Genomic DNA, 14,915 nt, shown 5'->3' with positions numbered 1-14,915 from the left:
CAAGATATCCACGATAACCTTCAGGTCACCAAAAATCAAGAAAATAAGGAAAGAAACTCCTTGCCTTTTGTTCCAAATATCACCAGTTCTTCTTGTCTCATTGTGAGAATGATGCTAGAGAAGCCAAGAGCTTTCATACAAGTGGCGAGAAAGACTAGAAGTTGTGGGGCCCTCCCTTCATAATCTGCATTGTGACTGACACTTACAATGACCTGCTTGGACATCGGTTAAGCATCGATATTGTCATCATGGCTATGCTACCCAACCTACACATGACAGCCACCCTTCAAGTAGCCGGTTCCTTGAAAATTTATGTCTATGCTCTGTATAACCACCCTTGCGGACGTATTCCTTTCTGACTTGTGTCACACAGTATGTAACTAAGCCGTACGATATGAGTTGTAATACACTGTATTTTCCCACACACACCGGTTCCATGCAACCATACAATGACAACCCTCTTGTAAACCATGCTTCAGCTGCAGTGACCGCAAAAAAAGTTACTTATAATTGGTATATATCATTTACTCCAAAGAAAATTCCATTAATCTCAACAAAAATTGAGCAGTACTTCATCTTACACCAGATCGCAGGACATATTGTGATACATGCCATTAAATGTATCGTTTAAGATCAATCAATATAGTGAGACACCAAAGGAACATATCAATTTGCCTCCTATCCAAAAGCGAACGTCCGTTCAGAAGATCATCACACTGATCTCCATACCTTGACATCTATGCACAGGTTTTGGTGGACACACCAGTCCTTACACAGAAAAGCAACGCATGGATAGGTTCACAACACATGTACAGCAGATCAATCTACACCACAGAAAAGCACCCCATGCCTGCATCGCTATGTGAAGTTGGAGTCGTCAAAGACCCAGGGCTCATGTTGGTAGAGCTCTTTGCCATTCATTTGGACTCTGCCAGAAGCAATGTCTTCTGCCCTTTTTCTTGCAACCTCTGCACATTTCGCAGCAGCTTCTGCATCCTGAAGAAAGTTTGATGTGAATGCAGAGACTGCAAGATTTGCGTTACATGCGAATGAGAGAAAAGAACCTTGCGCTGCTTCCAGAGATTGAATTGCTCCGTGGTGATCGCCGTCTGCGCAGCGGCGATCGGCTGCGTAAGATTGCCCTCCTCTCCCATCTGCGTTCGCGCTCTCTCTCTCTCTCTCTCTCTCTCTCTCCCTCCGCTTGTGTCCAGGATTTTGTTGGCCTTGCAATTTTGTGTCCATCTTGGTAGGGTTCTTGCCCAATGAAAAGGTTTTTTTTTTGTTTTTTTGAGAGAACAGGAAATGTATTAAAAAAGAACGAGCTACACCAGTGCCTCACACGTAGGGAGAGAGGCATTGCCCAATTAAAAGTTGGCATGTGAGCGGTGTGTGCCTTTGTGGAGTCCATGCATAATACTTGCTATTCTTGTAAATGTGCTCTATTTTTTTTAATGTGTCAGGTGGGGCCTCGACGTGTGAAATGGGTGCGAGGAGCTGCAGTTGGACACCATGGTCTATCTTTCGATAACGGGCATGTATATTTTCTTTCTCTCTTTCTCTTTGTCTTTTTCATTAAGCTCGCAAGAATGAAAGATGAACACCTTGCATGAAAAATAAGTAGAAAATGCACTATCCAGTGGCAAATCCGTGAGGAAGCAAACTTATGGGGGGATATTTCTAGACGAGCAATTTTTGATGAGCGCTTTTTAAGAATCGAGCGAGCAGATTCTAGAAAAGATTCTCTACTTTCCTTCCTCCCTCTCTCTCTCTCTCTCTCTCTCTCTATTGTTTCACCTTCACGCTCCTTGGCATCAAATCTTTTAGTGTCTTGCAACCTATCTCTCTCTCTCTCTCATTCAGTTTTTTGTCTTGTCCTCTCTCCCTCCTTCTGTAATGGAATTGGCCTATTAACTTGAGAGTAGCAAAAATTAGAGAGAGTACTTTTGAGAAATTACTTTGTGAGCATAGCGGGTGAACATAATTGAAGTTAGAAACATAAACATAGCATTTAGTTAACTTGGCATGAACAATACTTTTGCAAGAGAGAGAATTTAGAGAACGTGACAACAATTGAGGACCGGATTTATGTGGAGCCGATCCCCCCTCCAATAGGCATTTGTATTATAGTTTCTCCCATCAAGAGAGACTTGTTACAATACAATCTTTGTGTTCCTTGTGACCTAGGTGATGCAATGAAGATGGAAAGCTTCATGCATCACGAGCATAACGTAAACATTGTGGAAAGCATTAACTATCCCAAGCCTCACTCCCAAGACCTCAAACACCTTTGAAAGTGGAGAGAGCTAGCAGGGAATGAGGGTAGGGAAGAGGAAGAAGAAACATTTCATAGGAGAAATAACTAGTTCCTCACGTATCATCACTTGTCTTGTTAGCATACATAATAGCATAGTAATGAAGATGGAGAAGATGGAAAGCTTAAGCATTGAAGCATGGCTCTTGGTTGGATTTGCATTCCATAGCCAAGAGTGTTGGTGTAGGCTCTCAACCTCTCTACTTGCTTTGAGAAGGAGAGGGAGCTCTTGGACTTTGTACTTCACACAATGAGAGTGTGTGTGAGTGTGTGTGGAGAGTATACCCCCTAAGCAGGCCCTCTACTTGCTTTGGTCGACCCCCCCTTGTAGCTCATGCTTGAAGCTCATTGGACCCCTCCAGGCCTAGCCAATCACAAGCAAGAGTCATACCAAGCAACAAGGCTAGCCTTGGGACAAGTGTCTCTCTTGCCCCTTTGAGAGACAGGGCTTGATAAATGCTAAAACAATTGATTAATTCCACTAAATTATCATTGGACCCCTTGGAGGGCCAACCAATAGGCTTTAAGCACACCATGAGGGTAACCTAGCTAGGGGCTTGACATGTGTCCTACTTGCTTCTTGGGCAAGGGGTGCCCTTTGGGAGAGAGAGTGGTCAAGCAACCACACCCCCTTCTTGCATGGCTCGCCCCCTCCTTGTAGGGATTCACTTTGATTTTTGTGCCACCTCAAGCCCCTCAACCTTGGGCTTAGTTCTCAACACAAGCTTGGCTCTTAAGCCCCTCAAGCTTGGTTTGGGTTCTCACCTCGTACAGCCCTAGTATCTCAAGCATGACAAGCACCTCAAGCATCTCAATCATCAAGCACCTCAATCATCAGGCATGACAAATACCTCAAGCTTGGGCCGGTTCCCACCTCAAGCATAGCCCTATCTTACCTAAGGTCAAAGGGCTTTTAACACTAACTATTGGAGGTCTTCAATGGAGCTAACCCTAAGGTATTTATGCTCCATTGGTTAACCTTGCTCTTTGATAGACTATCTCTCATTTGGGCCCCTTTACTATTGGCCTCGTGTTGAGATAGATCTATAAGCACATGTCTATATCCTAAACCTTGTTCGCGTTTATTCTCCCACATTAAATGATCAATTTAATATGAGAAAATCATTTGGGTTGGTTAGATATTAGATTTTATGACATTACCTCTCTCTTGAAATCATAGTCGTCCTCGACTATAAGGTAGAAGAGATAAAGCTACCGCAAGCATGTCTGCTCTTTAGTCCATTTCATTCTCCCAAAGTAGAGTGACAAATTCTACTTGGTGTTTGAGAGACGTTGTCATCACAAACATGATTCTAAGCATGCGTACTATTGAAATTTGTACACAATGAAAAAGAGAACTAGTCTTATAAGACAAAAACATTGGTCATTTAAAAGAAATTTGTACATGTGCTTACTCTAATGTAGCTTGGTAAGCATTGACAAGGTTCATACTATCCTTAAGCTGTATTCCTTGCATCCATCTAGGATAATTTTTAAACTTAATAACATACCGTCGGATAATCTTACCATGTTGTAGTACCTTGTCGTCATGCCAAAGAATAGCTTCGGGTTGTAGCACCTCTTCTTGGTCTTCAACTTTGGGAGGGTCTTCAATAATTGGTTCACTTTGTGGCTTGCCTTCGTAGGGCTTTAGTAGGCTCACATGAAAAGCATTGTGTGTGAGCCAATGGTTGGGCAACTTGAGTTGATAACCCGTCTCATTGATAGGCTTCAAGATTTGGAAAAGACCATAGTATCTTTTTGTTAGCTTAGCATAATACTTTTGATGGCCCGTATGATTTTTGCCCGTCGTTTGCCTTAATCGAGCCTTATGAAACTTAAGTAAGACCCAATCATTTTCTTTGAATGTTAAGGCCCTTCTGTGCTTGTCAGCATCAGTTTTTTGCCTTTTTTGAGAGATGGATATAGCCTCCTTAATCTTTTGAAAAGATTCTTGTAGGCTATGGCTATACTCATCGGCAGCGAAGATCTTCCCATGTACTTTAAGTAGCAAGGGACTTTTAGGTCTTCCCTCTATGATCTCAAAAGGTGCTTTTCCTATAGAAGTATGTACAGTACTATTGTAAGCATACTCTAAAAGAGGTAAGTACTTTTCCCATTGTGAGCGTTGATCTACTTCTGTAACATAAGTCTTTAGTAGATCGAGTATCGTAAGATTGGCTATCTCACTTTGGCCATCCGTTTGTGGGTGATAGGCCGAAGAGAAATTCAATCTTGTTCTTAGATTTTGAAAGAGACCTTTTCAAAAATTACTCGTCATTCTAGGATCTCTATCTGACACAATGGATGTTGGTAATCCATGGTATTTGAAAATCTGTGATGTGAAGAGAGTTGCCATTTGGTGTGCCTTTTTTATAGGAATAAAGTGTGCTTGCTTGCTAAACCTGTCAACTATTGTCCATATTCTCGTATTCCCATGGATAGACTTGGGTAATCCAAAGAAGAAATCCATGCATATACTCTCCCATGGTGAATTTGGGATAGGCAATGGTTGGAGTAATCCAGGTTACTTTCCTCTATCATATTTGGTCTTTTGACATACTACACATTTTGAAACATACTCTTGTATGTCCACTTTCATGGTAGGACGATAGAAATACGTCTCTACTCTTCGGAGAGTAGGTTGAATGCCTCTATGCCCGGCATAGGGAGGAGCATGGGATTCATACATAACTTTCTCACGAAGGGAATGGGTAACACATAGCCTATTGCCGAGGAGAAGATAACCATCCTACAAGGTGAATTGTTCCTCTTTCTTCCCCAAAGCAAGGGCTGACATTATGTCTTTAAAATGAAGGTCAGTAGGTAACTCATCTATCATAGAGGATAGATCATTGTGAGTAGCTATAGACACCGCGCTAACTTTTGGTCGTCGTGAAAGGGCATCGGCCACTTGATTGTGCTTACCAGCAATGTGAGAAATATGAAAATTAAATTGCGAAAGAAAATTTGCCCACCTCATTTGTTTGTCGGAAAGCTTGGTTTGCGTCATGAAATACTTGAGACTTTGGTGGTCGGTTCGTAGAATGAATAGAGTCCCCAATAAGTAGTGCTTCCATGTGTCTAGGACATGTAGAACAACTAAAATCTCTTTCTCATAAATGCCTAAGACTCGTTCATCCGTATTGAGCCTTCGGCTTTCATATGCTATGGAATGTCCTTCTTGAAGAAAAATTGCTCCAAGGCAATCACCACAAGCATCACATTGGACCTCAAATGGCTTTGAGAGATCCGAAAGCATGAGGAATGGTTGGGAGGAAAGCTTCTCTTTGAGCTTGTCCAAGCATTTTTCTCCTTAGTAGTCCATAAATATTTAACGTTCTTCTTTGTTAAGTCATGTAATGGTCTTGCTACTTGAGAGAATTTTGATATGAAGCGTCTATAGTATACGCACATACCAATAAAGCTTCTTCTCTCATGTAGATTCCTTGGATTATTCCATGCTTTTATTACCTCTAACTTTGATGGATCCATACGGTTCACTTTTCTTAAAGGTATTGAATCTCTTAAAGGAAAAATTCTGCAAGGACATGGGTCCTATGGGCAAGGCCACCGGCACGGTCGGACAGTGTGTATGCTAGGGGGAGGCTATAAGATAGCACAGGTGGAGACTAGCACATGCATTACCGCTGCCCTTTCGCTGGTATCAGAGCTATTTTTGGGAAGAGGCTAAAAGCGGCTTGCATGTGCGTGCGACGCTCTGCTTCTCTCCCATGTTTCACAGACAACAACGTCTCCACTGTGCAACAAAAAGAAGGCAGACAAATTTTTCTGTGCAAGCAGCGCATAGACAGACATCGATAGCTGACCGCGACTGCCCCACCTACGCCCTCCACAACGCACGACTAAGGCGGGTGACCAAGGTAAACTCGACTGGCAACTCGAAGGCACCGAGGCTCCGAAGGCTTCCGTTGGAGATGTTGCTTATGTTCCTCCAAAGATTTGGAATAGATGATGATATCATCAAAGAACACTCTAGTGAATTTGCTGTAGGGTCTAAAAATTTTCTCCATTAGGCGAGTGAACGTGGCCGGTGCATTACTCAAGCCAAAACGCGTGACTAGATATTCATAAAGTCCAAACGTTGTGCGAAACACGGTCTTTAGGATATTTTCATCCACTATCCTTATTTGATGATAGCCACTTTTAAGGTTAATCTTACTGAAATGGTAGAGCCTTGTAGCATCAAACAAATCTTCTACACGAGGCATGGGAAATTTGTTTTTAATAGTGATATGGTTTAGTGCTCGATAGTCCTATGTGTTCCATCTTTCTTTTGCACTAAGAGGATTGGAGAACAAAAGGGAGAGGAGCTAGGTATCACCATCCCTTTGTTAACCAATTTTTGTACTTGCCTCATGATCTCCTCTTGTTGAGCTTGACAAACTCGATAGGAAGGCTTGTTAGGCGGCGAGCTTCCTGGAAGGAGCTCAATGCGATGGTCATTATCCCCTCGTTTTGGAGGGAAGTCCATAGGGATATCATCGATGAACACATCTTGGAATCCTTTTAGAAAATTAGACAAGGCTAACTCTTCTTGATTCCTACCATTTACATTTGATGAAACATTAGGATCTTTTAGAGACTCTTTGACAAAAATCATGTATGCAAAAACTGAGCTCTTCATTGATTTATCAAAAGTAGGAGGATTTACAAGTACGACCACACTCACTAGCATCTATATACATGTTCTTTCCCATGTAGGTGAAGTGATTCTCCTTTTAGGAAACTTTAAGTTGACAGCCATGGGATCAAACCATGGTGCCCCTAGGATAGCATCCTCATGTTGGAGAGGAGAGACGAAAAAGTCTTCTTTGATGACATAGCTTTGGACATGGAGCCTCAACTTCCCAATCAAGGGAGTAACGGAGGATCGTTGTCCCTTGAAAGCAGTGTCAGCCGTTACAACATCTCCCATCTTGAAAGCTTGACTGCCCAACTTGGTGGCCAACTCCGTTGATATAAAGTTGTGAGTAAAGCCACGGTCAAACAAGATGAAGGCATCGTGCTCTCTTACCTTTCCCCAAGCATAGGAGAGAGGTGCACCTTTGCAATGAGCATCCTCTTTTGGAGCTTCGATGGTGGAAGATCTAGGAGTCTCATTGCGAACATTCTTCTTGGGGCAAGAATGATAACCATGTCCTTGCTCCCCACACTTAAAACACTTATGGTCCTTGCAAAAGGCTTCAAGTTTTCAGGAGAGAGTCTGTTTTTGCCTTTGTAAACTCCCTTCTCCTTGGACCGGTTGTTGTTGTTGTTGTTGGAAGTGCCTTGGGAAAAATTTTGAGTATTGGTTTTCCCCTTTGCATCATTTTTGTCTTTGTTTTCCATGGGCTTGACATTCCGTCTAGCCCCTTGTTGGAAATTGATGCATGAAGCAACCATGGTGTGATGGATTACTTCGGTGATAGAACCAAGCCGTTGAGAATTGACATTGTAGGGGGATAATTGTGCGAAAGGTGAGCCGGGAAGGCACCGGGCCCCTGGCTGTGAGAGGTGCGGGGAAAGAGGTGCAACATACACAATTATCGACAATAGTGTTCAAAACAAATAGTTCGCCTAATTCCAATTAATCAACAGAATCCATGTTTAATCAATCACTAATGGAGGCTTAATGCTCCTTACAAGATGAAACCTGGCTTAATCTAGGTGCTAATCAAGAAAATTATCAAAGACCTGATTTGTCCTGCCTTCTGCTTCTTCCCGCAAAGGCACATGAGTTTCTTCTTCCAACGACCGTCTGATTTGGCTTCTGCTTCCCGATTCAAATGGTGAATGGTGGCTTAGAAGCTTTGGCTTGGTTTAGGGAATTGGCTTAGAGAATTCCGATTAATGATTGGTTAAGCTTGGCTTGCTTTAGAGAGCTTTTGATAATCCGGGTTAAAGTTTTGATGGCTTATCAGTGTCGAGGATTATGTCTTAGAGAGCGAGATTAGAGATCAAGCTTGGCTTATGATTGAGGATTAGAGCTCACGAGGCCTTTGGGTACCTTAGATTAGGCTTGGCTTATGGATTAGGCTTAGCTTAATTAGTGTAATTGAGGTTCGGCTTAGAGAGCTTAAGACTCGGGTAATGAGAGCTTATGAGGTTAAGCTTATGGAATTAGAATCTTTGGCCTCCTCTCCCGGAGAAAGGACGTTCCCCAAGATGATGATGAGATCCGGGATTAAGATTATCCCTGGCTTGATTTAGAGGGCACGGCTAATGAATTCGAGAGAGATTAGGCTTAAGGAGAATAGGATTAGCTCACTTATGAGAGCTTAAGAGATTAAGCTTGAGGATTCGAATAGGGTCTGGATGGTATGTGAGGTTAAGAGTCAATTAATGATGGCTTAAGGGCTTTTAATAAAGCTTAAGAGCTCTTTATGAGGGCTTAAGAGCTTTTTATGAGGGCTTAAGAGCTTTGCTTCTTCTTTTGGAGAGAGCTAGCTTAATGAAAAATAAGGAGGGGAGAGCCTAATCACACGATTCCCCTTTTTGTAGAGCCCCTCCTTTCCTTGCATGGCTTTCACTTGCTAAAAAAGGCGACACCCATTAGCGACGTAGCTAATGGGTCCCTCCCGTTGGTAACGTGGCAGGGCCGAAACATGACCAGCACTGAATCCATCGCGAGTGGCACCAGAAGGGGTCGCTATGACGTGGTGAACCTTTTTCGCTTCTGCGGCGTCTCATCGGAGCACAACATAGCCCGACGCGAGCGGATCCTTTCCACCTGCGTGTGTGCTCGCTGCCTGCAGCTCCTAGCCATCCCATTTTTGCTTGGCTTCGCACTAGGTTTTAAAAGAAACCTTTAATTTATGAAACGGGCGGCCCTTATTCATTTTCTTGGGCGGCCTCCTTGGGCGGCCGGCCTTAATGGGCACCACATTAAGCACTCATATTGGCAAAGCATTGCCAGGCACCGCATTGCCAAGCACGACAACTTTTTCAGCAATCCTTGACTAATATTATTGACTTTCATGCCCGTATTATCTTCTCATATAATGCCACATGCCCTCAAGATGCTAGTTTAATTGATTATATTCGCGGAAAGGCATCTCCTTTGCAATTGGAAAAAAAACCATCTCCTTGCCGAGTCATGTTGGCATTCCCTGCAATCATTGCATTCCAAAAGACGTCATTTTGGACATGATACTCCTCAAGCACTTACTGCTCCCGCATCAGCCCACATTTGGCATACATATCGGCACCGCACTGGATTAAGGCAGATGAATGGGATTGATCAGGGCGACCAGGGCGGTTCGAACCTGGCTCCCGGCGATACTTTAACGCCCAATAACTTGGCAACCGTAAATTCGATCACCGATCTGAAAAGACCAATGCGCTCCACAAAGTGAGCACTTCAGCCCGACGCATTAATTTCATTCTTGTCCCCGCAGCTGCAGTTGCCCAATCCGGTACGGATTTGCTACTGACTCAACTTAAGATTGTCATAACTTCTTATCTGTAGCTCCAATCGACGAGCTGTAAAGACAAGCCGGTAGAGCACATCGAGTACTTCAAATTTGATTAATAAAATCCTAGCTATGAACGCTTCAAGAATACTGATTGTTTAGCATTACCAAGACATCTTTTTGCCCTTAGAGCCCCATCTGGTACACTTTTAGCTTATAAATTGGCTTGTTAGCAAGCCCTTACAACTACTGATTAACCATGCCGGATTCAAATACACCTAATTGGCTTTCCTTTGCTCATTTTATTGTCATGGGAGTGGAGCGGCACGACATTCACCCCCTCTGAACCTACACAGCCTCCGGTCTCTGCCAACCGGTCTTCAAGCTGCATCTTCTATAAATACCTTAAGTTACTTGTCATCAAGCTCACGTAGTTGATAAAGGTATGTAAAACAAAAAGAAGGTGTAAATCATAACATCAATAGTCTAGCTCAATTATCTCGTAGCTGTCCCATCACAAATCCTTGAACCGTAGTGGTCGTATCTCCAAAGCTTTCAATTATTAAAAAAATCTGTTTAGTGAACCCCGCCAAACTCAAGTGCTCTAGTTGATTATGCACACGGCTTGACCATTAGGCTCGCTTTAGGGAACCCTGTCAAGATCAAGTATGCCTTACTCTATTTGCACATGGAATGGTCGTCAAGTCCTTTACTTCAAGTTCTGGTAGCAGAACCATCTCAAAAGATGTGAAGATACTATAACAATTGTCCAAGATGTCAACTGGAAGCTAGCCATGTAAGCTTATTGATCATATAACCAAAAACACTTCTGTCTTAACATACATCCAAAAACAAATCTACTGCCAAGTAACCTGCCTACAGGAAAATAAATGATATCTTTGAATCTACAAGTTGCTCTTCAATAGCTCCCAGGATCAAATGGTATAACAAGAAATTGCCCCAATAGTAGAGCAGCATAATATCCACATAAGCACACACATTCCGAATCAATCAACTTCAAGCATTTTTGCTCCAAAAATACTATTCCAGGATCTATCAGAAAGAAACCACCATATATACTCAAAAATACCCATCCATAGTGTACTTGCTTTTGAAGATCTTTCGAATCACCTGGATCAAATACCATTAAGATCACATAGCATTGATGGCCTCCGCAATATACTAGAGCTTCACCTGAAGCACAGTGCAACAGCCACATCTCATAAACTTTTGGTAACTTAAGGTCGTTACCAGCAAGAAAGAATTCTGACTCCCTTTTACTGGTAGCCAGGACATCACTGACATAAGAATTAGGAATAATATCCAAATCCAGGCACATTTGGCACATTGCCCAAAGAAATGAAAAATCTTGTGCACTTTATGCAGTATCAGGGATGATTTAGCAGCGTCACCCCCTCTAGCTTCATAGGCATCACGAAAAATCTTAGGACTTTCTGGACCTGTATCATCACAGAGATTTTTAGTTGGCTTTTGAGGTTGATAATGAATGATAGATTTATCCTGAAAATATTCATCCATAGCATCCTTGGGAAAATCACCCTTGGAAGTCCCAACATTCTTCAAAGCTATAGGAGCTGGCTCCTCGTGCAGCCCGTATATAGATGTACAATCTATGTCAATATCCTGTTTGCAATCAGCATGATGTAGGCAATCTTCAATATCATCCTCTGCTTCCTCATCTGCATCCATGCTACTTAGCAAGCCATTGTTACTTTGAAAAGGTTCATCAGGCACCCCCTCTGAAGGGGTACATGCATCACAAAGCTCTTCTATACTGCTATAACCTTTTCCTGCAGATTGGGCCAAAAACCCATCAATTATGGAATCTGCTTCTATGATAATAGAATCGGCAAACATATTGCCAAAAGCAACCATAGGTTCATTGGCATTATCAGGTACATCTTGTATTAGGTTCACAGCCTCGGCCACTTCATCAGCTATTGTATATATAATAGATTTGTTTATGCAATCATCTGTAATAAATCTGCTGTCGTGCTCAGCTATAGTGCCGATAGAACCATTAGAAGCCTGTAGTGGCTCATCTTCTTGATAGACTTGTTGAGAGCATCCCATGCCAAGGTCAGTAGCTTGAAATTTTTTTGCTATACAGTCTAGCTCTTCACTAGAACCATTATTCGAAGTAGCTTCCATCCGAGCAATCTTCGAAAAAAATTCATACATTTGTGTTTCAGCATAAATTTCATTATCTACCTTTGTTCGATTGCTCGAAATATGGTCCTTTGTCGTTGAATCTGCTACTTCCAAAGCTGTATTTGCCTTGGCTTTACTTCTTGCTGAAATATGGTCCCAAAATTGATTATAATTAAGGAACTACATATGATCCCCTTCTTCTTTATAGAAAACAATCTGGCTTCGTTCATTAATCTCCTTCATTGCTAACTCGATAATTCTTGAGCTTTCATGAACAAAACCATCTACAAAATAGTCCGACTGCGTGGGATATGTTTCATCCAGTTCTCATACCTTATCTTTAAACTCCGAGGTTACCACTTCTTCAAAGGTTGAAATCATCCGATCTTCTGGAATTCCTCGGCTCTTCATCTCCACTTGATAGCATGCAAGGAATCCATCTGAATCATGTCCTTGAAAAATTCCATACTGCTCATGCACGGCATCAAGTGCCATCTCCACTGCATCATCAATCTGCTCTTTTATCTTCATAACTTTTACTTCTTGCAAACATCTCTGAACTAAGCCCAACATTTTTGGCAGATCTGCTGTTGCTAGATTTTTATCAAATCTATTCAGGTTGTAATCTTCAATAAACTTCTTCAATTCTGCTGGAATCTCCATCCTGACCTCCCACCCCAGCTCGTTTCCTATAGAGTTCACCAAGAATGTTGGGGGATAATTGTGCTAAAGGTGAGACGGGAAGGCATCGGGCCCTTGACTGTGAGAGATGCGGGGAAAGAGGTTGAGCAGAGACAATTATTGACAACAGTGTTCAAAACAAATAGTTCGCCTAATTCCAGTTAATCAACAGAATCCATGTTTAATCAGTCACTAATGGAGGCTTAATGCTCCTTACAAGATGAAACCGGGCTTAATCCAGGTGCTAATCAAGAAAATTATCAAAGACCTGATTTGTCCTGCCTTCTGCTTCTTCCCGCTAAGGCACACGAGTTTCTTCTTCCAACGACCGTCTGATTTGGCTTCTGCTTCCCGATTCGAATGGTTAATGGTGGCTTAGAAGCTTTGGCTTGGTTTAGGGAATTGGCTTAGAGAATTCCGATTAATGTTTGGTTAAGCTTGGCTTGCTTTAGAGAGCTTTTGATAATCCGGGTTAAAGTTTTGATGGCTTATGAGTGTCGAGGATTATGGCTTAGAGAGAGAGATTAGAGATCAAGCTTGGCTTATGATTGAGGATTAGAGATCACGAGGCCTTTGAGTACCTTAGATTAGGCTTGGCTTATGGATTAGGCTTAGCTTAATTAGTGTAAGTGAGGATCGGCTTAGAGAGCTTAAGACTCGGGTAATGAGAGCTTATGAGGTTAAGCTTATGGAATTAGAGAGGCTTAGAATCTTTGGCCTCCTCTCCCGGAGAAAGGACGTTCCCCAAGATGATGATGAGATCCAGGATTAAGATTATCCCTGGCTTGATTTAGAGGGGCACGGCTAATGAATTCGAGAGAGATTAGGCTTAAGGAGAATAGGATTAGCTCACTTATGAGAGCTTAAGAGATTAAGCTTGAGGATTCAAATAGGGTCTGGATGGTATGTGAGGTAAGAGTCGAGTAATGATGGCTTACGGGCTTTTAATAAAGCTTAAGAGCTCTTTATGAGGGCTTAAGAGCTTTTTATGAGGGCTTAAGAGCTTTGCTTCTTCTTCCAGAGAGAGCTAGCTTAATGAAAAATGAGGAGGGGAGAGACTAATCACACGATTCCCCTCTTTGTAGAGCCCCTCCTTTCCTTGCATGGCTTTCACTTGCTAAAAAAGGAGACACCCATTAGTGACGTCGCTAATGGGTCCCTCCCCTTGGTGACATGGCAAGGCCGAAATTTGACCAACGCGGAATCCATCACGAGTGGCACTGGAAGGGGTTGCTATGCCCTAGTGAACCTTTTTCGCTTGTGCGGCGTCCTCATCGGAGCACCACATAGCCCGTCGCGTGCCGGTCCTTTCCACCTGCGTGTGTGCTTGCTGCCTGTAACTCCTCGCCATCCCATTTTTTCTTGGCTTCACACTAGGTTTTAAAAGAAACCTTTAATCTATGAAACGGGATGCCCTTATTCATTTGCTTGGGTGGCCTCCTTGGGTGGCTGGCCTTAATGGGCACCACATTAAGTACTCATATTGGCAAAGTATTGCCAGGCATTGCATTGCAGAGCACGACAACTTTTTCAGCAGTCCTTGACTAATATTATCGACTTTGATGCTTGTATTATCTTCTCATATAATGCCACATGCCCTCAAGATGCTAGTTTAATTGATTATATTCACGGAAAGGCATCTCCTTTGCAATTAAAAAAAAAAACAGCTCCTTGCCGAGCCGTGTAGGCATTCCTTGCAATCATTGCATTCCAAAAGACGTCATTTCGGACATGATACTCCTCAAGCACTTACTGCTCCCGCATCGGCCCACATTTGGCATACACATCGGCACCGCACTGCATTAAGCCAGATAAGTGTGACTGATCAGGGCGACCAGGGTGGTTCGAACCTGGCCCCCGGCGATACTTTAATGGCCAATAACTTGGCAACCGTAAATCTGATCACCGATCTAAATAGACCGATGTGCTCCACAAAGTGAGCACTTCAGCCCGACACATTCATTTCATTCTTGTCCCCTCAGCTGCAGTTGCCCAATTCGGTACGGATCTGCTACCGACTCAACTTAAGATTGTCATAACTTCTTATCCGTAGCTCCAATCGACGAGCCATAAAGACAGGCGGGTAGAGCACACCAAGTACTTCAACTTTGATTAATAAAAATTAGCTATGAACACTTCAAGCATACTCATTGTTTAGCATTACCAAGACATCTTTTTGCCCTTAGAGCCCCATCTGGTACACTTTTAGCTTATAAATTGGCTTGTTAGCAAGCCCTTATAACTGTTGATTAACCATGCAGGATTCAAATACACTTCATTGGATTTCCTTTGCTCATTTTCTTGTCATGGGAGCGCAGCAGCACGACAACGTATTC

At 42.6% G+C, this 14,915-nt stretch overlaps 1 protein-coding gene across 1 annotated transcript; it reads right to left on the bottom strand.

Annotated features, from left to right (window-relative positions):
* Positions 1-523: 523 nt before the first annotated feature.
* On the bottom strand, positions 524-1,221 carry LOC147448805 (zinc finger CCCH domain protein). The gene is made up of 2 exons (XM_086521276.1): positions 1,065-1,221; positions 524-996 (listed from the first exon to the last, which is right to left on the bottom strand). Exons 1-2 carry the CDS (start codon positions 1,152-1,154, stop codon positions 859-861), a joined length of 228 nt encoding a protein of 75 aa, XP_086377402.1. The 5' UTR covers positions 1,155-1,221; the 3' UTR covers positions 524-858.
* Positions 1,222-14,915: the final 13,694 nt, after the last annotated feature.

This window comes from Adiantum capillus-veneris, chromosome 10 (genome assembly GCF_014529385.1).
Source record: "Adiantum capillus-veneris isolate H3 chromosome 10, ASM1452938v2, whole genome shotgun sequence".
In the NCBI taxonomy this organism is placed as follows: Eukaryota; Viridiplantae; Streptophyta; class Polypodiopsida; order Polypodiales; family Pteridaceae; genus Adiantum; species Adiantum capillus-veneris.
This window is presented reverse-complemented; position numbering and strand designations above follow the sequence as displayed.

Coding starts and splice junctions, on each gene's coding strand:
- LOC147448805 (XM_086521276.1), bottom strand. CDS start 1,154: ATGGGAGAGGAGGGCAATCTTACGCAGCCGATCGCCGCTGCGCAGACG. Junction 997..1,064: donor ATCTCTGGAAGCAGCGCAAG/GTTCTTTTCTCT, acceptor AACTTTCTTCAG/GATGCAGAAGCTGCTGCGAA.